This window comes from Lactuca sativa, chromosome 9 (genome assembly GCF_002870075.4).
Source record: "Lactuca sativa cultivar Salinas chromosome 9, Lsat_Salinas_v11, whole genome shotgun sequence".
Lineage (NCBI taxonomy): Eukaryota > Viridiplantae > Streptophyta > Magnoliopsida > Asterales > Asteraceae > Lactuca > Lactuca sativa.
Genome location: NC_056631.2, coordinates 59,194,564 through 59,222,143, shown reverse-complemented (window position 1 = coordinate 59,222,143; position 27,580 = coordinate 59,194,564). Strand labels below are relative to the sequence as shown.

Sequence of the window (27,580 nt, the reverse complement as noted above, 5' to 3'; positions counted from 1 at the left end):
AACGGGAGAGTATTCACAATGGTAGGCTTCTAAACCCACTTTTTGAATACCTTACCTCATATGCAAATGTGTATTACATGATTGACCATTTAAGAAAATTTCGGCAGCATTCCCCCTTAGCTCCTAAGTATATATAAAATTATATACCGAGGAGCAAAGAGAAAAATACAACCGAATATTTCTTAAAATATCAATCATGTAATATACATTTACATCCTAAATGAGGTTAGGTATTCAAAACGCAGTTCCAAAACGGGGACAACCCAAAATCAATTTCGGGCGGGTATTTTTAGGCTTTCGATGATTTAAAAAAGAAGAGACTTAAACTAAAAATAACTTATTTATTATACCATAGTACTTTAGCGTCTTAATTTTGATTTTGATTTTTTATTATGACATTCTTTCAACAATATTATATATTTGTTATTTATATCATCTTTTCTTTTCCATATTTTGATTTTTAATCCCAACTTATTTTTGTTTTTATTTTTCTATTTTGAGTAATTATAACTTAGTGGATTTAGCGTCTTAATTTTTCATTTTTATTTTTCGTATAACATTGTACTTTAAACGATATTATATATTTGTTATATATATCATCTTTTTTTTTCATATTTAGCGCCATCAATTTAGTATAATTTTTTAAAAAATAAATAAAGACGAGGCACTTTTAAAAGAGTCCACGTCATCAAATCAACCAATTGTATATTTTTAAGATATAACATTTTTCATTTTCAGTGTATCTTAGTTATTACATGCTTCTTTTATTTTATTTTTAGTTTGTTTTATTTAAAATAGTAAGCTATTACTATTTCTTTATGGATACTATAAAGTTATATGTTATTAAATTTTTAAAAATATAATTTATTTGATGGTTTTAAATAAAGTTTAAAAAAAAAAAACAAGTTTATATTTATTTACCGAAGATAACATTTTCAAAATTGTTACCCATAATTAATATTAATATACAAGCTAATATTAATAAATATTTCATAAGTCTAAAGTTAACCCGTGGGAGCCTATAAAAATACTTATATTGTAACATACATTTCATATAAAAATGTCTTTTTTTTCACATACATTTGATATAAATACCTGTATTTTCACATATATTTTCACATACATTTTTCACATAACAATACATATAACTCATAGACATATATTTTTTAACATACATTTTTTTCATATATGTATAACACATATATTTCACATAGAAATACACTTATACACATATTTTCATATACATTTTTATAAATATACATTTTTTCATACATAGACATACATATACATTTTTTTCAAACATATTTGCATATACATTTTATAAATTTCATCTAATTTCAGATACATATTTGCATACACAATTTACATGTTTCATCTGATTTCACATACCAAAATATATACACATTCATATATTTCATCTAATTTCATATATATTATAAACAGAAGAAAGTCGCCGGAAAAGGGTAAGTCGTCGGAAATATTCTAGCCGCCGGAAAATTGTGAGAGCCATCGGAGTTTACTTAAAATCACAAGAAAATGAAATTAAGGTTAAATATAGATCAGAAAACAAGAGAAAGCTAAAAAGGAAGAGCAAAACGAACCTTACCGGAGTTTTAATCTCGTTGGAAAACTCAGAATCTCGTCGGAAATGGCCGGATATTGCCGGAATGTGCTAGAAATTGACTGAAATGAAAGCCTAGAATGAGTGGTGGTTTGGGTTGGTGAAGTACGCCGGAAATGACGGAAAACATAGATGGTCGCCGTAGTTTGCGAGAGAGAGTGGTAGAGGCCGACTGAGTCGTCTGGGACGAAGGGTAGTCAAAAGGACACCCTAGCAATTGCGGCGACACCTTTAACGGCGACGCCTTAGCAATTGGGGCGACAAGTTGGAGGGAAAAACACGCGCCATTCTCTGGTGCCTAGTAGTCGTCCGATCTAAAAACAATTCAAGGGCCACGATGACATTCAGACGGATCGCTAACTATAGCGGCGACACGTCGTCGCTATTAGTGTCGCCGCTAATACTTCCCACCAGATGAAACCTAACTGATGGATCACCATAACAGCCTACGGTCACGATTAAATGACATGTGGCACAAGAGGATCGCCGGTGGAACCCCTTTAGTGACGATAGTACCCTTTAGCGACGATGTCCCCTAGTGTCACCGCTAAAACCAGTCGTTGTCACAAAAATTGGCGTCCCTAAAGGGCGTATTTCTTGTTGTGGTTGTCACTATTGTATTTTGTTGGAACCTTTTGAAGAACTGTTATTTTTTCTATTCGTTAAAAATATTTTGAATATCAATGACCCTTCTATATGTCTACAACTATGTAAATTTGTTTATGTACAGTGGCGAGCGTAGAACGTTTTAGTAGGGGTGGTACTAAAAAAAATTCCGAAAAAATCTAAATTAGTAGTGACATTTGTATTTTAAATCGGTGCACCTAATAAAAAAACATTTAAAAAAAATTTACACTACGTGCCGGAATCGGAGCAGTGGCTCGGACCCCCGGGCACCACTAAGGTCCGCCACTGTTTATGTAAACATATTTATTTTGCTTAACCATTTAACAAATTTAACATACCAAAATACATAATTCGTACAATTTTCATCAAAAATTTAAATTAAGTTTTATTAAACAATGTCAAACTTAAACTTTAAAATAATATATTATATTAAAAAAAAGTCATTGCTTAAAGTTCTGCTGCATCGCGCGGCCATAAAACCTTGTTGACTCACTATGTCATAATTCATAAACATATATACATGAACGTTGATGATATATGCAGAAATGTTGTTCCATTACTAAGGTAGACTGAATCAATTTTGACACAGCTGTAGATGCCATAGTCGGCTGAAAGGAATGAGTACTGGGTGCGGCTTGTTGCCTTGTTCGTCCATAGAAATAATAAGATAAAAATTCAAATAATTACTTAATTAAAAAGTAAAAAAAGGCCTGCAGTTTTGAAAACTTCCAGATAATAGTTAAAGACTTTTTTATAATATTAACCTGTACAACGTAAGGTTCAAACTACACATACCATATAGTTCATGTAATAAACAAGAACATCGTCTATGAAAAATGAATTAACAAACAATAAAAAGTTCGTATTCGTTTTTCTAGAGTCATTATAAGGAAACAGACGTTCAGAAAAGAAAAAAAAATCATGTTTAACTTATCGAATGATTCCGTCGATATTTCTATCTTAGTTAGATATTGTTTTTTTTTTCATCGATTGCACAACGAGTGAGAGTTTATTGGAGATGTTGAAGTGATTTAAATTCATTACGTAGGTTTTTTTGAACGGATATTTTATGATGTTTATGACGCTCTTTTTTAAATTAGTAACGATGACTAGGTCAAGTCGATGTTTTCTAACATTGACAAATAGATAAACACTATTAAAAGTGATATTTTTTTGTCTATTAATTATAAAACTAATTTAAGATGTATAGCAGTTTTGGAAATGTCAAATAGTATTGACCAATTCTTGGGAATAAATGAGCAATATGTTAGTGACTCCCAAGTACATATCCAACTTCCTTCTCATAATTAAATACCATGCTATTTGATGGAATTGGTACTATAAAAAGGGGTCTATGCAATGTAAACCATATCCAAATCTTTTACTCGATATACTTCTAACCGGTTCTCTACTCAATTGTATACGAATGATAGAGATGGCCATGGCTTGGCCTCGATTACTCTTTGCTTTTGCAATATGTGCGTTGGCAACTCAAGTCCTGGCAGATCATGATGATCATTATGTTTATGCATCACCACCACCGCCGAGCTATGATTACAAGTCACCACCGCCGCCGGTCAAATCACCTCCACCGTATTATTACAAGTCACCTCCACCACCGGTAAAATCACCACCGCCACTGTATTATTACAAATCTCCTCCACCACCAACTAAATCACCACCACCTTCCTACTACTATAAGTCACCACCACCACCAACAAAATCGCCCCCTCCCCATCCATACTACTACAAGTCTCCGCCACCACTCTCTAGGTCACCACCACCTCCATATATTTATAAATCACCACCACCACCACCACCATCTCCTCGTACTCCCTACATCTACAAATCTCCTCCACCACCATCACCATCGCCTCCTCCTCCTCCGTACATTTATAAATCCCCACCACCACCTTCACTTTCACCACCTCCTCCTTATGTTTACAAGTCACCTCCACCACCATCTCCATCACCGCCGCCTCCTTACATCTACAAGTCGCCGCCACCACCTTCACCGTCACCTCCCCCACCTTATGTATACAAATCTCCTCCCCCACCATCACCATCGCCTCCTCCACCGTACATTTACAAATCCCCACCGCCACCTTCACCTTCACCACCTCCTCCTTATGTTTACAAGTCACCTCCCCCACCGTCACCATCACCGCCTCCACCATACATTTACAAGTCGCCACCACCACCTTCACCCTCACCTCCCCCACCTTATGTATATAAATCTCCTCCTCCACCATCACCATCGCCTCCTCCCCCTTACATATACAAGTCGCCACCACCACCTTCACCCTCCCCACCACCACCTTATGTATACAAATCTCCACCCCCACCATCACCATCGCCTCCTCCTCCATACATTTACAAATCCCCACCGCCACCTTCACCTTCACCACCTCCGCCTTATGTTTACAAGTCACCTCCCCCACCGTCACCATCACCGCCTCCACCTTACATTTACAAGTCGCCGCCACCACCTTCACCCTCACCTCCCCCGCCATATGTTTACAAGTCACCTCCACCACCATCACCCTCACCGCCTCCTCCTTACATCTACAAGTCTCCACCACCACCTTCACACTCACCTCCCCCACCTTATGTATACAAATCTCCTCCTCCACCATCACCATCTCCTCCTCCTCCGTACATCTATAAATCCCCACCACCACCTTCACCCTCACCTCCCCCACCTTATGTATACAAATCTCCTCCTCCCCCATCACCATCGCCTCCTCCTCCATACATTTACAAATCCCCACCGCCACCTTCTCCCTCACCTCCGCCGCCTTACGTATACAAATCTCCTCCTCCACCATCACCATCGCCTCCTCCTCCATACATTTACAAATCGCCACCGCCACCTTCACCCTCACCTCCCCCACCTTATGTTTACAACTCACCTCCGCCACTGTCGCCATCACCGCCTCCTCCTTACATCTACAAATCGCCGCCGCCACCTTCACCCTCGCCTCCCTCACCTTATGTATACAAATCTCCTCCCCCACCATCACCATCGCCTGCTGCTCCGTACATTTACAAATCCCCACCGCCACCTTCACCTTCACCACCTACTCCTTACATATACAAGTCTCCACCATACTACGTCTAAGAAAGATATCAAGCATATTTCCAATTAACTAACTAAGTTGTTTAAACATTCTTATACACCCTCCTTTTGAATTTCAATGTTTATGGGTACCTCATTTTCTTATTTATTTGTTGCAAACATTTATTACTTTGTGTTATAATTTACATCTCAAAAATATTATTCAATACTTTAGTTATGTATATTGGTTTTGTTTATTTATCTTGTTGATGTGTTTATGCTTTTCGTATGCAATTTATATATCAAGTGCTCGAGTCATGCATTAGTCAATGAAATGGTATTACAAGTACGATAAGGAAAGGTGCCCGTCAGTCAGTAGGTTGAAGATTCAAGTGTCCGTTTACAAAAAGTTGTAATTTATGAGTATATTAGGGTTTATTGAGTTGGTAGTTCAACAATGGGATCTGATGATTGTTTCAAGAACGACCAATATTGTTTATGTTGAACGTTCGCAACTGTCGAGAACAACCTAAAAAAAATCTCTTAACATTTGTGATATTTATTCATTTTGGAGTAAATATGGCTATATATACACATCAAATTCCTTCGTTTCGAGGCTTTGGTTTTTTCTAATATGTATATACCTTAACTCTCAGGCCATAATACCATAAAGAAAGCTTAACACAATCCATCCGATAACCCAATTTTTTTATTATTTCATACCCCATTTTCGTGACGATTTTCTATATTTATGTCATATTTAAATGTTTTGAAAATTATCACCACCCGATTAACTTATTTTCCGGTCATAGACATAGTATTCAACATCTCAATAACATTGATCCTTCATTGGCATAAATGAACTATATGCGGATGACAACCGATTATCAACTTAAATTTCCCAATTATATACTATGAAATGTTATGAATTGAAACTATAAAAGCGGTTTTACGGATTAAGGATAGATCCGGTCCTAACGCATATGTCAAGGTTCGTAATAAAATGAATCACAATATGATAGTTTATTTTTATATGCAAATTGCCTTCCTAAACCATATTATTTTATACTGGTTTATAACCCTTGGGAACCACAGTTGCGAGATTAATTACACTTTCATACTAAAATGTTGTAATTATTAGTCAAATAATATAAATAAAATTAACAAAGTCTTATTAATAATAATAAGAAAATATGTTATGAGGAATAATATTTTACAAACAACTTACAAATTTCTGAAAACTTCTTTATAAACAGCATTAGAAGTTTTATTTGTAAGTCTACTATCCTTATCTAAAATTAGCAATTTTAATGTTTCTCTACTTTGAACTCTAGATAGGGCAACATATAATTGACCATGTGTAAAAACCGGATGTTTCAAAAACAAACCAACCTTAGATAAGGACTGTCCTTCTATTATCCAAATATAATTTCCTTAATTTTCGTCTTTCTTTAGCAGAAGTAGAATTGTTAATGTTTTATATATGCATGTTTGAAGGATAATATAAAAATTATTAAATAGAAAATACTAACCCAATGACATATTTTCTAGAACAGTGTCATTGATAACCGTCCGATACTCAACAAAATCAAAGCCATTTAATGATCAACAAAAATCGTCACACGGAGTAACAGTACTGTCCAGATTCAAAGCAAGCTTTTGCAGCTGATTGGTAAGTTGAAATCTTCCTTCCTGCATCTTTGCTAAATTCGGAGATTTGAAGATAAAAGTTTCACCTTCTTTTAGAAGTTTTTTGAACTTGTAAATGTAAGCTTTATGGACATAACCTTGGATCTTGTTACCCTGAATGAAGAAAAGATGTGGTGCAAATACGATTAATAAAGATTAGTATAAACAGTAAACAGATAAATAATAAAAATAGATATATGAAATATACCTCTTTGTCCATTAGAATAAGTTCAACAGAGAAAAGTTCATTTTTGTTGTAGTAACTGTCGAGTGTACATAATTGATAACACGAAGCTTCATTATGAAGATGTCCTTCAAGACATCGAGATCTCAAATTAGAGTAAAATCACCAGCAGCCATGAAATTGTAATAACGACAAATACATAAATACTAAGTGAATATGGCTTAAATAGTCTTTATTGATGTTTTGTTGTTGAAATGTTATGCAACACGAAAAGAATGGATTTATAGTACCTTGTAGTATGAAATTGCAGGAGGAGAAAAAAATGTAGAGAAAAAAAAAAAAAAAAAAAAAAAAAAGCAAAGGTGTTAAAATCGGTCTCTGTGTTGTAATTTATATACCATTGGTGAGATGGAATTCATTAAATTTTGCATTAAATACAATATACATATTCCTAATATATATTCATATTCCTATTCATAATTCATAATTCCTAATATACTATAATGTTGATATGGAAGGTATATAATATCTGCAGGATATCTTGGGTTTATGTTAACAAAATTGTTGGCTAATTTTTAGGGAATTTAAACCCCCCATTCCAGGTTCCTTTTGTGATTATCCCAATAAAATATGTGATTGCAAAAGCAAAGATGCAAAGTTCTCGTAAATCTGCACATTTGGGTTTTTAACAAACCAATTGGGATTTTAACATAACAAAATTCGGTTGCTCGAGTATTCATCATGCATTGAACCTGCTTAATAAATTATTTAAATTCATTATTTTTACGTCATGAATTCTAGTTGTCCTAGTTTTATCATAAGATATATGATTTCTGACAATTCTTTTGCTGGGTACACAACCATATACGATTTATAACTTTGATTAATTCAGTATTTTGTCTGACATCGACAAACAATTAACAATATAAGATGTAAATAATGTATTTGACTTTTATAAGATTGTTTAAAAAGGTTGTTGTTGAAAATGTCAAATAATATTTGACCAATTCTTGGCGTACATGAACAATATGTTAGTGACTCCCAAGTCCCAAGTATCCAACTTCATTTTCCGAATTTAATACTATGCAATCTGATGGAATTGAAACTATAAAAGGGGCTCTATACATTGCACAACATATCCAAATCATTAATCTTATATCTCAACTACACAATAGATGATAGAGACGGCCATGGCTCGGCCTCAATTACTCTTCGCTTTTGCAATATTTGTGTTGGCTTCTCAAGTCCTGGCAGATCATGATGATCATTATGTTTATGCATCACCACCACCGCCGAGCTATGATTACAAGTCACCACCGCCGCCAGTCAAATCACCTCCACCGTATTATTACAAGTCACCTCCACCACCAGTAAAATCACCACCGCCACCATATTATTACAAATCTCCCCCACCACCAACTAAATCACCACCACCTTCCTACTACTACAAATCACCACCCCCACCAACAAAATCGCCTCCTCCCCATCCATACTACTACAAGTCGCCGCCACCACCATCTAGGTCGCCACCAACTCCATATATTTATAAATCACCACCACCACCATCTCCTCGTACTCCCTATATCTACAAGTCTCCTCCACCACCATCACCATTGGTTCCTCCTCCTCCTCGGTACATCTATAAATCCCCACCGCCACCTTCACCTTCACCGCCTCCTCCTTATGTTTCCAAGTCACCTCCACCACCATCTCCATCACCGCCGCCTCCTTACATCTACAAGTCGCCACCACCACCTTCACCCTCACCTCCACCACCATATGTATACAAATCTCCTCCCCCACCATCAGCATCACCTCCTCCACCGTACATTTACAAATCACCACCGCCACCTTCACCTTCACCACCTCCTCCTTATGTTTACAAGTCACCTCCACCACCGTCACCGTCACCGCCTCCACCATACATTTACAAGTCGCCACCACCACCTTCACCCTCACCTCCCCCACCTTATGTATACAAATCTCCTCCTTCGCCATCTCCATCACCTCCTCCTCCTTACATATATAAGTCGCCACCACCACCTTCACCCTCCCCTCCACCACCTTATGTATACAAATCTCCTCCCCCACCATCACCATCGCCTCCTCCTCCATACATTTACAAATCCCCACCGCCACCTTCACCTTCACCGCCTCCGCCTTATGTTTACAAGTCACCTCCCCCACCGTCACCGTCACCGCCTCCACCTTACATTTACAAGTCGCCACCGCCACCTTCACCCTCACCTCCCCCGCCTTATGTTTACAAGTCACCTCCACCACCATCACCTTCACCGCCTACTCCTTACATCTACAAGTCTCCACCACCGCCTTCACCCTCACCTCCCCCACCTTATGTATACAAATCTCCTCCTCCACCATCACCATCGGCTCCTCCGCCATACATCAATAAATCCCCACCACCACCTTCACCCTCACCTCCCCCGCCATATGTATACAAATCTCCTCCTCCACCATCACCGTTACCTCTTTCTCCGTACATCTATAAATCCCCACCACCACCTTCACCGTCACCTCCCCCGCCTTATGTATACAAATCTCCTCCTCCACCATCACCATCGCCTCCTCCTCCATACACTTACAAATCGCCACCGCCACCTTCACCCTCACCTCCCCCACCTTATGTTTACAACTCACCTCCGCCACCGTCGTCATCACCGCCTCCTCCTTACATCTACAAGTCGCCGCCACCACCTTCACCCTCGCCTCCCCCACCTTATCTATACAAATCTCCTCCCCCACCATCACCATCGCCTCCTCCTCCGTACATTTACAAATCCCCGCCGCCACCTTCACCTTCACCACCTCCTCCTTACATCTACAAGTCTCCACCATACTACGTATAAGAAAGATATCAAGCATAATTTCAATTAATTAACTAAGTTGTTTAAACATTCTTATACACCCTGCCTGTTAATTTCAATGTTTATGGGTACCTCATTTCTTATTTATTTGTTGCAAACGTTTATTACTTTGTGTTATAACTTACATCTCAAAAATATTATTCAATACTTTAGTAATGTATATCGGTTTTGTTTATTTATCTTGTTGACGTGTTTATGTTTTCCGTATGTAATTTATATTTCAAGTGCTCGAGTCACGCATTAGTCAACGAAATGGTATTACAAGTACGATAAGGAAGGTGTACGTCGGTCAGTAGGTTGAAGATTCAAGTCTCGGTTTACAAAAACTTGTAATTTATGAGTATATTAGGGTTTATTGAGTTGGTAGTTCAACAATGGGATCCGATGACTGTTTCAAGAACGACCAATATTGTTTATGTTGAACATTCGCAACTGTCGAGAACAACCTAAAAAAATCTCTTAACATTTGTGATATTTATTCATTTTGGAGTAAATATGGCTATATATACACATCAAATTCCTTCGTTTCGAGGCTTTGGTTTTTTCTAATATGTATATACCTTAACTCTCAGGCCATAATACCATAAAGAAAGCTTAACACAATCCATCCGATAACCCAATTTTTTTATTATTTCATACCCCATTTTCGTGACGATTTTCTATATTTATGTCATATTTAAATGTTTTGAAAATTATCACCACCCGATTAACTTATTTTCCGGTCATAGACATAGTATTCAACATCTCAATAACATTGATCCTTCATTGGCATAAATGAACTATATGCGGATGACAACCGATTATCAACTTAAATTTCCCAATTATATACTATGAAATGTTATGAATTGAAACTATAAAAGCGGTTTTACGGATTAAGGATAGATCCGGTCCTAACGCATATGTCAAGGTTCGTAATAAAATGAATCACAATATGATAGTTTATTTTTATATGCAAATTGCCTTCCTAAACCATATTATTTTATACTGGTTTATAACCCTTGGGAACCACAGTTGCGAGATTAATTACACTTTCATACTAAAATGTTGTAATTATTAGTCAAATAATATAAATAAAATTAACAAAGTCTTATTAATAATAATAAGAAAATATGTTATGAGGAATAATATTTTACAAACAACTTACAAATTTCTGAAAACTTATTTATAAACAGTATTAGAAGTTTTATTTGTAAGTCTACCATCCTTATCTAAAATTAGCAATTTTAATGCTTCTCTACTTTGAACTTTAGATAGGGCAACATATAATTGACCATGTCTAAAAACCGGATGTTTCAAAAACAAACCAACCTTAGATAAGGACTGTCTTTCTGTTATCCAAATATAATTTCCTTAATTTCTTTAGCAGAAGTAGAATTGTTAATGTTTTATATATGCATGTTTGAAGGATAATATAAAAATTATTAAATAGAAAATACTAACCCAATGACATATTTTCTAGAACAGTGTCATTGATAACCGTCCGATATTAAAAAAAATCAAAGCCATTTAATGATCCACAAAAATCGTCACACGGAGTAACAGTATTCCCCAGATTCAAAAAGCAAGCTTTTGTAGCTGATTGGTAAGTTGAAATCTTCCTTCCTGCATCTTTGCTAAATTCGGAGGTTTGATGATAAAAGCTTCACCTTCTTTTAGAAGTTTTTTGAACGTGTAAAAGTAAGTTTTATGGACATAACCCAGTGCCGGTCCAAACGTATATGGGGTCCGGGGCGAAAAGAAAAAAATAGCCCCTTAAAGACAAATATAATAAACATTAAAAAATATATTATTTATTTTTCACTATAAATGTGTTCAATTACCAATAACAAGCAATTCAAATTGTTTATCTTTTAAGCTAGTTTGAGTTTAAACCAACTTTAAGCCCTAAAAATCATTAGGTAATAATTTTTTTTATATATAAACACTACATAACCCAGAACTTTTTTTTGGCCCCCTGGGGACGTGGGCCCTGGTCGGTCGCCCGGGTTACCCACCGTCTGGAGCGGCTCTAACATAACCTTGGATCTTGTTACCCTGAATGAAGAAAAGATGTGATGCAAATACAATTAATAAAGATTAGTATAAGCAGTAAACAGATAAATAATAAAAATAGATATATGAAATATATCTCTTCGTCCATTAGAATAAGCTCAACAAAGAAAAGTTCATTTTTGTTGTAGTAACTGTCAAGTGTCCATAATCTGATAACACGAAGCTTCATTGTGAAGATGTCCTTCAAGATATCGAGATTTCTTATGAGAGTAAAATTACCAGCAGCCATGAAATTGTAATAACGACAAATACATAAATATTAAGATGGTTGAATATGGCTTAAATAGTCTTTATTAATGTTTTGTTATTGAAATGTTATGCAGCAGGAAAAGAATGGATTTATAGTACCTTGTAGTATGAAATTGCAGGAGGAGAAAAAAATGTAGAGAGAAAAAAAAAAAAACAAATGTGTTAAAATTGGTCTCTGTGTTGTAATTTATATACCATTGGTGTGATGGAATTCATTCAATTTTGCATTAAATTTAATATACATATTCCTAATATATATTCATATTTCTATTCATAATTCATAATTCCTAATATACTGTAATGTTGATATGGAAGGTATATAATATCTGCAGCATATCTTGGGTTTATGTTAACAAAATTCTTGGCTAATTTTTAGGGAATTCAAAATGGATGGCATAACAAAAGATGAAGAATAATGGGTTGAAACCTTAAAGTAAAAATATTATTTTAAGTAGAAATAGATTCCAGAAATCAATATTCAATATCAGTAAATGTAGATGAATAAAAGGATATTGGAATTTGAAATTTTGAAAAGAATTAAATGTAAAAATGAATAGCAAAAACATGACATGTGGCATGTGTAATTGATTAGGAGTTGTTAGAGGTTGACACATGGCATTAGGATATTCATCCTACTTATTTATTAGAAGGGATGATTTTACTTTTATAAACCGGACATAGTTTATAAACTAGTCACAATATGATTATTTTTAATGGAGTGGTTATCTTCTTGAATACATTCATGATTCTGAAATGTGTACAAAAACAAGCACAGCGAGATACGTGTAATTTTACAGATAGCATTTGTGGAAGATATACGCTCGAATTGGAAGTGCTTCCCTAGTAACTGTCTTCATCGTTTCTGACTTCAGAAGGTAATAGCGAAGGCAGTTCGTGAAGACCTGCCCGTTTAAGCAAATTACAAGAGGAAGTAATAGTCGGATATAGAGCTAGCAACCACCATCTCTGATGTTGTGAAGCTGGTTGTATAGTTTAATATATAGCCTTCGCATCATTGTTATCGCGAAACAAGGTCTTTAGGTTTTGCCCAACCTGTCGAGCAGTTGCATTCTTTTATTTTTAGGATCACCTGAAGTAGAGAAAGGGAGATGTAAAGTTTGATGTTCGTAATCAGATAGTGTTTTTCTGTATTGCTAGAAGAAGCCATGAGGAAGAAGCCGAGAGAGAAGGTGATCGCAAGAAGAGAATAATGTAGGTTCAGATGAGTGGAGAGATATAAGATTTAGAGGAAAGGATTAAGGAAATATATTTTATAAAGATAACATCTGGGTACCAACAGACAGCTTAGAGAAAAAAGAATAGAAATATGGACACTCACAATCGAGTAATAAAGAATTTTGTTGTGGTCATTTTGGAAAATGTTAAAAATGTGGGTTAGAAACTTAAAGCCCCCCATTCCAGGTTCCTTTTGTGATTATCCCAATAAAATATGTGATTGCAAAAGCAAAGATGCAAAGTTCTCGTAAATCTGCACATTTGGGTTTTTAACAAACCAATTGGGTTTTTAACATAACAAAATTCGGTTGCTCGAGTATTCATCATGCATTGAACCTGCTTAATAATTCATTATTTTTACGTCATATGTCTGAATTCTGGTTGTCCTAGTTTTATGATAAGATATATGATTTCTGACAATTCTTTTGCTGGGTACACACCCATATACGATTTATAACTTTGATTAATTCGGTATTTTGTCTGACATCGACAAACAATTAACAATATAAGATGTAAATAATGTATTTGACTTTTATAAGATTGTTTATAAAGGTTGTTGTTGAAAATGTCAAATATTATTTGACCAATTCTTGGCGTACATGAACAATATGTTAGTGACTCCCAAGTCCCAAGTATCCAACTTCATTTTCCGAATTTAATACTATGCAATCTGATGGAATTGAAACTATAAAAGGGGCTCTACACATTGCACAACATATCCAAATCATTCATATTATATCTCAACCACACAATAGATGATAGAGATGGCCATGGCTTGTCCTCGATTACTCTTCTCTTTTGCAATATTTGTGTTGGCAACTCAAGTCCTGGCAGATCATGATGATCATTATGTTTATGCATCACCACCACCACCGAGCTATAATTACAAGTCACCACCGCCACCAGTCAAATCACCTCCACCGTATTATTATAAGTCACCTCCACCACCGGTAAAATCACCACCGCCACCATATTATTACAAATCTCCCCCACCGCCAACTAAATCACCACCACCTTCCTACTACTACAAGTCACCACCCCCACCAACAAAATCGCCTCCTCCCCATCCATACTACTACAAGTCGCCGCCGCCGCCGTCTAGGACACCACCACCTCCATATATTTACAAATCACCACCACCACCACCACCATCTCCTCGTACTCCCTATATCTACAAATCCCCTCCACCACCATCACCATTGGCTCCTCCTCCACCGTACATCTATAAATCCCCACCGCCACCTTCACTTTCACCGCCTCCTCCTTATGTTTCCAAGTCATCTCCACCACCATCTCCATCACCACCGCCTCCTTACATCTACAAGTCGCCACCACCACCTTCACCCTCACCTCCCCCACCATATGTATACAAATCTCCTCCCCCACCATCACCATCACCTCCTCCACCGTATATTTACAAATCGCCACCGCCACCTTCACCTTCACCACCTCCTCCTTATGTTTACAAGTCACCTCCACCACCGTCACCGTCACCGCCTCCACCATACATTTACGAGTCGCCACCACCACCTTCACCCTCACCTCCCCCACCTTATGTATACAAATCTCCTCCTCCACCATCTCCATCACCTCCTCCTCCTTACATGTATAAGTCGCCACCACCACCTTCACCCTCCCATCCACCACCTTATGTATACAAATCTCCTCCCCCACCATCACCATCGCCTCCTCCTCCATACATTTACAAATCCCCACCGCCACCTTCACCTTCACCGCCTCCTCCTTTTGTTTACAAGTCACCTCCCCCACCGTCTCCTTCACCGCCTCCACCTTACATTTACAAGTCGCCACCGCCACATTCACCCTCCCCTCCCCCACCTTATGTTTACAAGTCACCTCCACCACCATCACCTTCACCGCCTCCTCCTTACATCTACAAGTCTCCACCACCGCCTTCACCCTCACCTCCCCCACCTTATGTATACAAATCTCCTCCTCCACCATCACCATCGCCTCCTCCTCCATACATCTATAAATCCCCACCACCACCTTCACCCTCCCCTCCACCACCTTATGTATACAAATCTCCTCCCCCACCGTCACCATCGCCTCCTCCTCCATACATTTACAAATCCCCACCGCCACCTTCACCTTCACCACCTCCTCCTTATGTTTACAAGTCACCTCCCCCACCGTCACCATCACCGCCTCCACCTTACATTTACAAGTCGCCACCACCACCTTCACCCTCACCTCCCCCGCCTTATGTTTACAAGTCACTTCCACCACCATCACCTTCACCGCCTCCTCCTTACATCTACAAGTCTCCACCACCGCCTTCACCCTCACGTCCCCCACCTTATGTATACAAATCTCCTCCTCCACCATCATCATCACCTCCTCCTCCATACATTTATAAATCCCCACCACCACCTTCACCCTCACCTCCCCCGCCTTATGTATACAAATCTCCTCCCCCACCATCACCGTCACCTCCTTCTCCGTACATCTATAAATCCCCACCACCACCTTCACCCTCCCCACCACCACCTAGTGTATACAAATCTCCTCCCCCACCATCACCATCGCCTCCTCCTCCATACACTTACAAATCGCCACCGCCACCTTCACCCTCACCTCCCCCACCTTATGTTTACAACTCACCTCCGCCACCGTCGTCATCACCGCCTCCTCCTTACATCTACAAGTCACCGCCACCACCTTTACCCTCGCCTCCCCCGCCTTATGTATACAAATCTCCTCCCCCACCATCACCATCGCCTCCTCCTCCGTACATTTACAAATCCCCGCCGCCACCTTCACCTTCACCACCTCCTCCTTACATCTACAAGTCTCCACCATACTACGTATAAGAAAGATATCAAGCATAATTTCAATTAACTAGCTAAGTTGTTTAAACATTCTTATACACCCTCCTTGTGAATTTCAATGTTTATGGGTACCTCATTTTCTTTTTCATTTGTTGCAAACATTTATTACTTTGTGTCATAATTTACATCTCAAAAATATTATTCAATACTTTAGTTATGTATATTGGGTTTGTTTATTTATCTTGTTGATGTGTTTATGCTTTTGGTATGTAATTTATATATCAAGTGTTGGAGTCATGCATTAGTCAATGAAATTGTATTACAAGTACGATAAGGAAAGGTGTCCGTCAGTCAGTAGGTTGAAGATTCAAATGTCGGTTTGCAGAAAGTTGGAATTTATGAGTATATTAGGGTTGTTTGAGTTGGTAGTTCAATAATGGGATCCGGTGATTGTTTCAAGAACGGCCGATATTGCTGTTTATGTTGAACATTCGCAACTGTTGAGAACAACATAAAAAAAAATCTCATAACATTTGTGATATTTATTCATTTCGGAGTAAATATGGCTATATATACACACATCAAATTCCTTTGTTTCGAGGCTTTGGTTTTTTCTAATATGTATATACCTTAACTCGCAGTCCATAATACCATAAAGAAAGCTTAACACAATCCATCCGATAACCAAGTTTTTTATTATTTCATACCCCATTTTCGTGACGATTTTCTAATATTTATGTCATATTTATAAGTTTTGAATATAAACACCACCCGATTAACTTATTTTCCGGTCATAGACACAGGATTCAACATGTCAATAACATTGATCCTTCATTGGCATAAATGAACTATATGCGGATGACAACCGATTATCAACTTAATTTTCCCAATTATATACTATGCAATTTTATGAATTGAAACCATAAAAGCGGTCTTACAGATTAAAGATAGATCTGGTCCTAACGCATATGTTAAGGGTACGCATAAGAATGAATCATAATATGATAGTTTATTTTTATATGTGAATTGCCTTCCTAAACCATATTATTTGATATTTTACTATTATAAACCGGACATAGTTTATAAACTAGTCACAATATGATTATTTTTAATGGAATGGTTATCTTCTTGAATACATTCATGATTCTGAAATATGTGTACAAAAACAAGCACAGGGAGTTTTGTGTAATTTTACAGATAGCATGCATAATGCATGGAAGACGCACGTGTGCTCCCCTAGTTAGTAGCTGTCTTCATCGGTTTCCGACTTTCGAAGGTAATAGCGTAGGCAATTCGTCAACACCTGCCCATTTAAACAGTTTACAAAAGGGTATAATAGTAATTTCACTTTTACTCTGGAAAAGAACGAAGACATTTTGGTTACCTGAGACAAAGAATCATTTAAAGATGCCCCTCTGTAGCTAACGTGAAATTTATCTTTGGCAATCAACCCCTGTACCATAAAAAAGAGGGAGAAAATGACTGAAATGTCCTTGTATTTTCTATATATTTAAAAAAAAAAAAAAATTAACATACTTCAGTATCAATTTCTGCTGATTCCATAGTGACATTGACATCAGCCATTATCTTGACAATTTCTAGAAGCAATCCAGGTCTATCTTCTGTCTCTACACACAGCAAGCTAAAAACAAAACACACATTACAAACTCGTAAATTTCAAATGCTGAAAATGTGAAAAAGTTTATTTTTTTTATTTTAGTAATTGAAAAATTACTCTAAATTGCATAGCTGCTAACCTTCTTTTAGGCCCAGCATCCTTGACATGAATATGAGTCTCTATATCTCTATCAAGCTGCCATCAAGATACAAATTTTAATTTGAATGATATAAAATTTATAGGAAGGAGTTTATTATTATTAATCTCTATAAAATTTATATATGAGAAAGATAAGTGATCAAAAGTCCAAAATGCCCCTTGAAGTGATCTCTACAATATATTTGTTGAAGAAAATTACCTTCTTGACTGGAGCTTGTATGCCAAAAGCCTCCCCCATTGCAAGTCGTGCACTAGACTCCTTAAATTCATAAATAACAAGAAAGCATCAAACCAAATATATGTTCATAGATCATAATAACTGAATTAACAGATAAACATGAAGTGATTATTCATAAATTAGGTATAAATACCGGATGATACTTCAAGAGATTGTTTATGATGGTCAATCTGATTCTCTCCAAGAGATCAGGATCTTCAACTTTTCGTCCAGTGGATCTATAAAAATAAAAACCATTATATAAAAAAAGAAACTGACACCTAATTACTATGAAGCACACTCACAATCGAGTAATAAAGAATTTTGTTTCAATGACTGATCCTTCAGTTGTGACAGTTCCTTTGGCTACATCTAAGCCTAGATCCTTCAACGCCTTCATCTGCATCACATATGCAAGCTTATTAGCTATAACTTACAGAAATTTTGTTGTTTGTTCAGAACAACAAGGGTATTATGGTCAAAAAAGTAAGTATACTTGTCATTTACCGTATCAATGAGGGCACCAAGACGATCACCAAAGCTAACATGTACAATAGTTGCAGATGGATCTGAACCTTGATCAATTAAAACAATTGGAGTAGGAATATTATCAGCATCCTGTTTAAGAATATGTAACAGAGATACAATGTTAATGTCAAGAAGAAGAACAACAACTTTGATTATATAGCAGATAAAGCATTAGAAACTGACCAAAGAGCTTACACCCAGTGAGTCGACACCATCAATGGAAGCTTGGAAAATGTTCCTGCATAACAGTTCAATTAGTACTGAAGACAGTTTGATTAAGACATCTGACTTACAAAACTTGCTGCATTTTTGGTCAAACTGTGTGAAAGGTGAACAAACAGTAACCAGTTCAATCTGACCCGATTATCAACCCAAATTAGCACAAATCAGAACGATCCTATCGATCCACTACTATTAACAACGTTTTTGACCTTCTATGAAGAAAATGTCTGCTTAGCAACAAAGGTATTGACAGAAAACGTATTGTTAGAAATAGTGATCCTGATTAGGTCAATTCGTTTATATCATTTTCACCTCTTCCACTTTGACTTTGTCTGAAGTACAAAAACCATACGGAATTTCTCGCAAAAACCTCGTGGTTTATAGAACAATCGTAAAAACAAATTGACAAGTAAACAATTGAAGCTAACTATCAGTCAGTTAAACCACATATACTACATGATTAAACACGATTTTTCGTTCATTCGTAGAGATCAAAACATCATTTCCATCAAAATCTCTGACTATCAAACAGCAATAGACCTTATTTACCAATTTTTTCCAGATATTAAACTTACTTTCTAACAAAATGAGATGATCCACGGGGAGAGAAAGCGAGGTGAGGTGAAGACGACTTGAACGGAGAAAGCTGAGGAATCGTTGAATATGAAAAATCGAAACCGGAAAGTCTGGCAGAAGAATTACCACGGATAGTGACGGCGGAGAAGGCAAAGGCGGGACCGGCGGTGGCAGTGGCCATGGATTATCAAGTGTTTTGAGTTTTCCGGCAATGGGAGTTGTTTGTAATGGAGACGGAGTGACGTGAGGGAGTGATACATAATTCAGAGTTCGAATATTAAAGGCGTTTATGGACCCCACGTGGGACCCAGGCCACGTCAAACTGCACCTCTCTGTACTAAAATATTCGTCTTGTTATCCAAAAATAAGTCCAAAAACAATTTTTGGCTCTTGGTTTATACTTTATACTTTGGAAGTTAAGTAAAATAATGTAAATATATTAGCTTAAGAAAAGGAAACTTTATATAAGACTTATTGTAGCTTTATATTTTATCTGATTTAATCATCTGGAGATTTTTTTTAATTTGAATATAAAAGTTTTGAATAATGAGGGCTTAAAAGAAATGAACAAGATTTAGTGAGTTGTAGTTTGCTGTTGACTTCTAGTCCAGATAAAAGAGATAGATTGTGGAGGGCTCAACACCCATATATCCCCCTATTAGCTCTACCACTGACATAGATCGTTCGGAAATGAATCTACTTATCTTCATATGGCATATGGGACAATGGGTCAAAAAAAAACATTACTTCGGAGAAAAAATTGGTTTTATGTCCCAAATCATGAAGAGGAAAGTCATCACCCTAATCATTTGACCAATAGTTGCGGTAGTTGATGGTAGGGATGTTCCAGTGAAGGGGGGAGGTTTATGTTTCACATCATTTTATTGAAGTCCATACAAGTGATGTTTCAAGTGGATTTATAAAAAGAAAAAAGTAAAAAAAAAAATGGTGTTGTAAAATCATAAGAATAATTCAAGTGAATATATATATAAACTACAGTGGTTTATATATAATTAAAAGTATTATATTATTAGTTTTGATAGAAGTTAAAGCATAACAGGCATCTAGGAATGGTTAAACTTAAACCAAAAAATTGACAAACTACATGATTTTATAAAATTTGCCCATAAAAATATGGCTATATGCGTAGCACACCTCTTCTCAAACTCCAAACTCATGCCCATATCAACCAAACACTTGCTATTGGAGAGAAACCCGATGAGCAGATGTCAATCAAGGCATTTTTTTTTTTTGTTGCCTCTTACCGAGAAGTGAAGACAAGCAGAGAGCCCTCGGCATGCCAAGATCTATGTGAGAGGTGACAAGCTAAAAAAAAAAGGTGCAAATTGTGGAGATAGAGAGGGTGGATGCGCCTAATAGTTTAAAATTAAAAAAAAAAAATGTAAAACGTATGTTAGAAAGATACAATAGTCATTTCAATATAAAGATCAACAAATTACGAGGGGTGTGGTGTTATTTGATTTGGAATCGAAAACTGAAACCAAATTCTAACCAAACCAAATTTCAAATTCAGTATTTCGTTTGGTTTTGGAAACCGAATTATGGATTTGATTTATGGTTTGAGTTACGGTCCGGTGGAATTCAGACTAAACCAAACCAAATTACCCAATTTCATGTATTGATTTACATATTATATTTCTTTATACCTTATAAATTAATTAAACAAATTGAAAAAAAATATATATATATTGTGATATTCCATATTTCGCGGACATCGGTTTCTTAATTTCAATATCTCAAAAGTCCCTTCGTTTAGTCCGTTCTTCATGCTTTCGTTCTGTTTAAGCATCTAGAACACCGACACACCTTTGCGTACTCTCCTCACTCTGTCGTCGTTGCAACTATTTAATGGGCCAACTTATTGATCCACCCTTCTGTAATTTACATGAGTGGATCCCAACAAAAATGTTTCGATTATCCCTAGGCACCAGCCACTATTATTAGGAAGGGATCTTTTTTCTACAAAAAGACACCTGATTTGACTACACACTTGCCAATAATACATCTAATACATTTCGATCATCACGCGCTTAAATTCCATACCATATCCTTCATATTTGCCTATTTGAAATTGCACAATCATTTTGGAGAAGAATCCAATTGGGGGAAAGTGTGATTCCATTCCCACAGACATTACCATTTACCATCACTAAAGCCGACCCAAAAGCACCACATCATAAAAAGTAATAAAGCAGACTAAACGAATAAACTGTGAATTTTTCCTACCAAAAAAAAACATCAAGTGTGTAGCAAAAGTCGCACCAAAAACACAGTAAGGATACACATGAATTTTCTGCAATCACATTTCTCAAGCCTCTTTTCTTGTGATCCTGTTATTTTTACCACATAGTTAGCAACCAAATAATCAAGAGAAAAGAAAAAAAAAATGGTTTATACCTGAAACAATAGATTCCAAGTGCTGTTGTGATTTCATGAATCACTGATGTAGCAAAGTGTAGATACAGTGCACCTGAGAGATATTCATGAAAAAAGAATATATGTTCAATTACAATTTTCATCAAAATTTTAAGTAATAATGTTGATTTTTAGATACCTGTGTATAGACAGAAACCTAGCAGAACCCATTTCTCATCAATTAGAGGAATTCTGCCACATATTTCAATAACCATTTTTAGCCAATCAAATGCAACAAACAGCAATGTACTTTTATTTTATTTTTTGTTTACTAATTATTATTATAGCAATAGACTTTCCTATAATAAACAAATGAGTGAGAAATATGTTGCTATTTCTAGCATTAGAAGATGAAAAAAGTGGGATTATATTTATTATAGGTTAGAAGACCACATACCCCTCATTCAACCAGGCAGTGAGTGCATTTGCAATGGCAAGCGGGAGATAGAACAAGGACTAAAAAGGAAAATAAAATGGATTAGTAAATCATATCATTGACTAATTAAAAGATGTGATTAGTAAATATTTTAATTAAAACTTACCATGGACATACTAGTTTTTAATCCCTTAGGCTCATCACACAAGTGAGCCAATATCATCCTTCCCTGCAAATAGATGAATTTAATTTCTAAAAGAAGCCAAAAAAAACTATAAATTTAATTTTCAGTTTATAATTTGTAATTTGAGTTTTATATTCCACATAGAATAGAATCTTACCACAAGGAACCCAAATGCTAGTCCAACTCCCATAACAACCATATGTGGGTAACTCCCAATCAAATCATATGGAGACATAAAATCCCTATACATAATAAGTGTTAAATCTTTCTAAAAATAAGTGTTAAAATTTTTGGGACATATGGAGTAAGAAAAATAGAAAAAGGCACATACCACAGAAGAACTACTGCCAAGAGTACACCAAATGGGACAAGCTGTCATGGAAAGATAAACAGGGGCAAATAAGTCTTTTTAACAATCAAGACATGAGCCATATGATTAAGAAAAAAATTGCCATTACTTATTACCATAGCCAAGGCCTTTAGCATGCTTCCATGTCTCATGCATACAACCTTATAAACATTCTGCACACTAAAACCAAAAATAAATAAATAAATAAAAGTCAAAGAAAAATGATATAAAAGAAGAGTAAAATTAATTTAGAAAAAGATATATACTTACTTGAAGGTGAGTGTTGGTATAACTGCAAAAACTATCATACAAAACAAAACTGCTCCATATGTAGGGATTCCTGAATTCAATAATATAAAAAAGATTAAGGCCCTGTTTGATATGCATCTGACCGAGTCAGGTCAGACATTTTTGGCTGACTCGGTCAGATGAAAGGTGTTTGATAGACAAAATCTTGACGTCTGACTCGGAAAGCAAGGTCTGACCGAGAAAGAAGTTGGGAGATGGCTGACCCAGAAAGAAAGTGAGGGTTTCCAATAGTACCCTTGGCTTGGATAAAAATTCATAGCTAATGAAGGTTACGAGATTAGAACTTAGGTCTCCATTGTAGAAGGGATGTCATTTACCAGCAAGCTAAATGGGTTTTTGTGTTTTATTCCTAAAATAATATATTTAATGTCTATTATGCTGGAAGTTTATTATTATTATTATTATTATTATTATTATTATTATCAATGTCTATTATTATTATTATTATTATTATTATTATTGTTGTTGTTGTTGTTGTTGTTGTTGTTGTTATCTTCATATTGCATAGAAACGTGTAGAACATCGGGGTAAAATGGTCATTTTGCACTAGTCAGCACATTCAGTCAGATTTTCAATCAAACAGCATGATTTCTTACTCAGTCAGAATTTCTTACTGAGACAGACCTTTCTCAGTCAGCACTTTCTCGATCAGCAACTATCAAACGGGGCCTAAGCAAAAATGTTTGTGTATGTGTGTGTGTGTGTGTGAGAGAGAGAGAGAGAGAGAGAGAGACCATCTATAAAAGGAACCCAACCCAACAGGGGAATAGACTTCCCAACATCTTGTGCCCACCACTCAGCACCTGAAATTAAAATGATCATGTGAATAAATAAACAATTAAATAATGTTACAAAAGGAGTGAATAGAAGATTCTAGAAGCCTAAGAGTTGCATACCAACTATAGCAGTGAAGAAATGTGCCACATAGATCAGCATGAGACCCTCTGTAGGTCCATTTACTGCTGGAAGGATTAATGTGTTTGTAAAGTAACTGCAACATGAAAACTAACTTCAGCATACTTATATTTATTAAATTCTAAAAAAATTAAAAAGAAAAATAACTTTTGTTACTTACTGTTCCCATGTTGCTCCATAAAAAGGAACAGCTGAAATCACCCAAAACCAAAATGTGTATCTTCCACACATAGCAGTGCTTCCAAACGCCAATGCTTCCAACTGAATCATAATTCATACATTAATAAATTACAACTGGACAACAATGACAGCTGTTGAATATAGACTTTAGAAACAAAGAAGGCATACTGCACATGCAAGTGCATCACATCCTGCAGAAATTACAAAAAAAAAAAAAAGGCATAAGTTTACATTATTAGCAAACAATATGAAACATTATTTAAAAGTAATAATCACCATGATCAAAAAGCTCTCCCAGTGGACTAGATGAGTTTGTCCTTCTAGCTTGCTTTCCATCAACAGCATCAAAAGTCTAGAATCAACATACAGGAATTTTGAACATTGTTAATGAAGAAATAACACCCAAATGAACACCTAGACAATTCTATTCCACTTTAACTAATGAAATATAGATACTTAGGTATATCAGAGGAATAAAGACATGATTTCATAAAGGTGAATAAAACCTGGTATAAGAAGAGGAGTAATCCATGAGCAAAGTGAACCCATCTTGGTGGTGGAGAATCTAATTGAGGTGAGTATATCTAAAACATTCCCAAACATAAACTACAAGTTAGAACAAAAGCAAAAAGTAATAGTTAAAAATGTTTGTTTATGTAAAAAGTTGAAAGCAAACTCACATAGCCAAGTGATGCAGAGATGAGCAAGAACATGAATCCTGTTAGTGTTATCTGAAAAGAGAAGAAATCTGTGTAAGAAAACAAAACAAGGAAAAAAAAAGCTTTAGATTATATAGCAATGCAAGATAAGATAGTTGAAAAGGCATTTTACCATATTGGGTCTAAAGCATCCATGACATGCAGCAAGAAGACAAAAAAAAAATTAGTTACATACATAAAGAAGAATCACCAATGAGTATGTATGTTGTATGAAGAGAAAAAGGTGAACATCACTTACGGCATCCAAAGAGGGAAGAAAGTAACAAATCGACTCCAAAATGGTTGTAGGACATATTTTGCAAGATAAGAGTGATCAATTCCACTGTACTTGTATTTGTGAAGTGCATTTATGCCATGAACACCTATATATCCCATTGGATATACTCTGCAACTTAGCTTTTACAACCTGCCAATTATATAAAACACACATACAATGTATAAACTACACATTACAACTTTGCCTCTTATTTTTAAGTCATATTAACTGCATTTTGCATTACACAAAGTGCACATGTAAGACTCGGACAATCAAATAACGCCATTAGGTTCATGATGGTGCTTATATGCAGTAGAAAGTTTAATCAGAACTCAATTAACTTGATAATTGACATCAGGCTTCTTAATGTCTTATTTGGCACATGAAACATGCAAATGACTTTGTACCCAAATCTAAAAGCTGATATGAATCAGCTAAGCCATATTAACAATTAGCAACTGTCAAAGTAAGTAATTCATCCTCAACTTCACAATAACCTGAAATCAATATGCATATGCACCAAAAATCAATGATTGATGTGCAGCTTAAGCAAGTCTCCCATTAGAGGAGAGAAAACTGAGTTTTTAGAGTTAGAGCATCATTCATATGTTACACATTGATAGCATAAAGCACAGTCATACAAGGATAAAGGTGGCATATCTGTTTTACATACAATGAGTTTACTTACAAAACAAACACCAACCTGGCTGAATGATGAGAAAAACGTGGTGGATGATGTTGATCTGCAAGTAAGGAATTTAAAAAAGTGAAGAAGATGGACCAGAGCATAGGATTAAAGGCGTCCAGTTATTTAGCACTTCTAAATCAATTCTCCATCATGGCCCCAATCCTCTTGCATTTTCTCGTTGTAATTTTATACTTTCAAGTTTTTTTCTCCAATACAACCGACCTAGAACTAAAATATCCAATTGCAAATGCCGACACGAAACGAACTACATGTTGCAAATTACAGATAACAAACTCGAAGCAAAATGAAGGCAAAATATTTGAAATCACGTGCATAATTTAATCATCGCAACGCATTGTAACAACAAAAAATTTGTGTAATTTTCAAAAATACTAATAGCAGAACTGCAGAAGTTGATCTAAAAGAGAAAACCAGTAATAGGAAAAGCAGTAACTAGACTGAAGATGAGAAACTGATCGATAAAACATTCGGATTCTACCAATCTAGTATCTCAACTAGAGTAACAATGGCGGAACTTGGTTGCTCCAATCAACCAATTTCCGAAACCAACAACCGTACTCAATCACCAAATCCGTTTAACAATGGCGGCCGGCATCGAAGATGGAGGGATTAGGGTTAGCATAAAGGAGAAAAGGCAGAGATGGAGATGAAGAAGCTACCTCGAGTACAGAAGAGTATGAGGAAGAAGCCGCAGAAGGATTTTTGCTCTCAGGGATGGATCTCTGGATTTACGATAAAAGATTAGAGTTTGTACAAAAGCTCGATTCCCCTTCCAATAATTAGACAATTTTTCAAAAATGTCCCAATAGTTTACAAAAAGTACCATAGATGGTCCTTATGAGAAATTTGTTGAATGGATGGTCCTTAAGTTTGAAGGCGGTCGAAAATAAAGGTTAAGATTTTGTTGAAATTGAAACAATATACCTTTTTTTAATGGTTTGTAAATGAAAATCTCTCTCTCTCTCTCTCTCTCTCTCTCTCTCTCTCTCTCTCTCTCTCTCTCTCTCTCTCTCTCTCTCTCTCTCTCTCTCTCTCTCTCTCTCTCTCTCTCTCTCTCTCTCTCTCTCTCTCTCTCTCTCTCTCTCTCCGATTTAAATTTAAAACCTAAAAAAATTGTCATATTCATCCCAACTTCCAAAATGAAACCTATAAACTTATATCTCAGACAAATCTCTACACCTAATCACACTGTCTCTCTCACACACACATCAATTTAAAAACTAATTTAAAACCTAAAAAAATTGTCATATTCATCCCAACTTTCAAAATGAAACCTAGAAACTTATATCTCTGAACATAATCATCATCTTCAAACCACCTCTAGCATCACCTTTATTCACCATCGCCAACTCACCTCCCACACTCCCTTCTTTACCATCGACATCATAAACAACCTCTTATGTGGAGATGTTGAGGAAAACATGAAGAAAAACA

The 27,580-nt window shown here is 36.1% G+C and overlaps 5 protein-coding genes across 6 annotated transcripts; 3 read left to right on the top strand and 2 right to left on the bottom strand.

Annotated features, from left to right (window-relative positions):
• Positions 1-3,608: 3,608 nt before the first annotated feature.
• Positions 3,609-5,665, top strand: LOC111912986 (extensin-2). The gene has a single exon (XM_052767706.1). The coding sequence runs from the start codon at positions 3,675-3,677 to the stop codon at positions 5,367-5,369; it is 1,695 nt and encodes a 564-aa protein (XP_052623666.1). The 5' UTR covers positions 3,609-3,674; the 3' UTR covers positions 5,370-5,665.
• A 2,657-nt stretch (positions 5,666-8,322) lies between these two features.
• LOC111910331 (extensin-2-like) lies at positions 8,323-10,529 on the top strand. Its single transcript, XM_052767293.1, has one exon. It carries the CDS (start codon positions 8,355-8,357, stop codon positions 10,044-10,046), a length of 1,692 nt encoding a protein of 563 aa, XP_052623253.1. The 5' UTR covers positions 8,323-8,354; the 3' UTR covers positions 10,047-10,529.
• A 3,810-nt stretch (positions 10,530-14,339) lies between these two features.
• LOC111912797 (extensin-2-like) lies at positions 14,340-16,696 on the top strand. Its single transcript, XM_023908553.3, has one exon. It carries the CDS (start codon positions 14,357-14,359, stop codon positions 16,433-16,435), a length of 2,079 nt encoding a protein of 692 aa, XP_023764321.2. The 5' UTR covers positions 14,340-14,356; the 3' UTR covers positions 16,436-16,696.
• Positions 16,697-17,469: 773 nt separating this feature from the next.
• On the bottom strand, positions 17,470-20,073 carry LOC111912656 (ACT domain-containing protein ACR12). Its single transcript, XM_023908426.1, has 10 exons — positions 19,713-20,073; positions 19,099-19,153; positions 18,895-19,005; positions 18,693-18,787; positions 18,542-18,626; positions 18,370-18,429; positions 18,151-18,206; positions 17,930-18,035; positions 17,778-17,846; positions 17,470-17,696 (listed from the first exon to the last, which is right to left on the bottom strand). The coding sequence occupies exons 1-10, from the start codon at positions 19,892-19,894 to the stop codon at positions 17,634-17,636; spliced, it is 882 nt and encodes a 293-aa protein (XP_023764194.1). The 5' UTR covers positions 19,895-20,073; the 3' UTR covers positions 17,470-17,633.
• Positions 20,074-21,769: 1,696 nt separating this feature from the next.
• Positions 21,770-26,915, bottom strand: LOC111912459 (choline/ethanolaminephosphotransferase 1). Of its 2 annotated transcripts, XM_023908228.2 has the most exons (20): positions 26,806-26,915; positions 26,141-26,180; positions 25,420-25,587; positions 25,294-25,303; positions 25,143-25,193; positions 24,969-25,046; positions 24,739-24,814; positions 24,631-24,653; positions 24,443-24,543; positions 24,264-24,358; positions 24,102-24,170; positions 23,329-23,398; positions 23,175-23,238; positions 23,041-23,081; positions 22,867-22,951; positions 22,692-22,754; positions 22,547-22,605; positions 22,289-22,341; positions 22,132-22,204; positions 21,770-22,064 (listed from the first exon to the last, which is right to left on the bottom strand). In XM_023908228.2, the coding sequence occupies exons 3-20, from the start codon at positions 25,554-25,556 to the stop codon at positions 22,043-22,045; spliced, it is 1,170 nt and encodes a 389-aa protein (XP_023763996.1). In that variant the 5' UTR covers positions 25,557-25,587; positions 26,141-26,180; positions 26,806-26,915; the 3' UTR covers positions 21,770-22,042. The 2 variants fall into 2 exon arrangements, with proteins under 2 accessions (XP_023763996.1, XP_052623254.1); XM_052767294.1 differs by lacking the exons at positions 25,420-25,587; positions 26,141-26,180; positions 26,806-26,915 and having other exon boundaries at positions 25,294-25,314.
• Between the last annotated feature and the right edge of the window lie 665 nt (positions 26,916-27,580).

Coding starts and splice junctions, on each gene's coding strand:
- LOC111912986 (XM_052767706.1), top strand. CDS start 3,675: ATGATAGAGATGGCCATGGCTTGGCCTCGATTACTCTTTGCTTTTGCA.
- LOC111910331 (XM_052767293.1), top strand. CDS start 8,355: ATGATAGAGACGGCCATGGCTCGGCCTCAATTACTCTTCGCTTTTGCA.
- LOC111912797 (XM_023908553.3), top strand. CDS start 14,357: ATGATAGAGATGGCCATGGCTTGTCCTCGATTACTCTTCTCTTTTGCA.
- LOC111912656 (XM_023908426.1), bottom strand. CDS start 19,894: ATGGCCACTGCCACCGCCGGTCCCGCCTTTGCCTTCTCCGCCGTCACT. Junction 19,154..19,712: donor TCATCTCATTTTGTTAGAAA/GTAAGTTTAATA, acceptor ACTGTTATGCAG/GAACATTTTCCAAGCTTCCA. Junction 18,207..18,369: donor TACAAGCTCCAGTCAAGAAG/GTAATTTTCTTC, acceptor TCTTGATGGCAG/CTTGATAGAGATATAGAGAC.
- LOC111912459 (XM_023908228.2), bottom strand. CDS start 25,556: ATGGGATATATAGGTGTTCATGGCATAAATGCACTTCACAAATACAAG. Junction 24,815..24,968: donor TACTCCTCTTCTTATACCAG/GTTTTATTCACC, acceptor TGTTGATTCTAG/ACTTTTGATGCTGTTGATGG. Junction 24,171..24,263: donor TTTCTTCACTGCTATAGTTG/GTATGCAACTCT, acceptor TTTTAATTTCAG/GTGCTGAGTGGTGGGCACAA.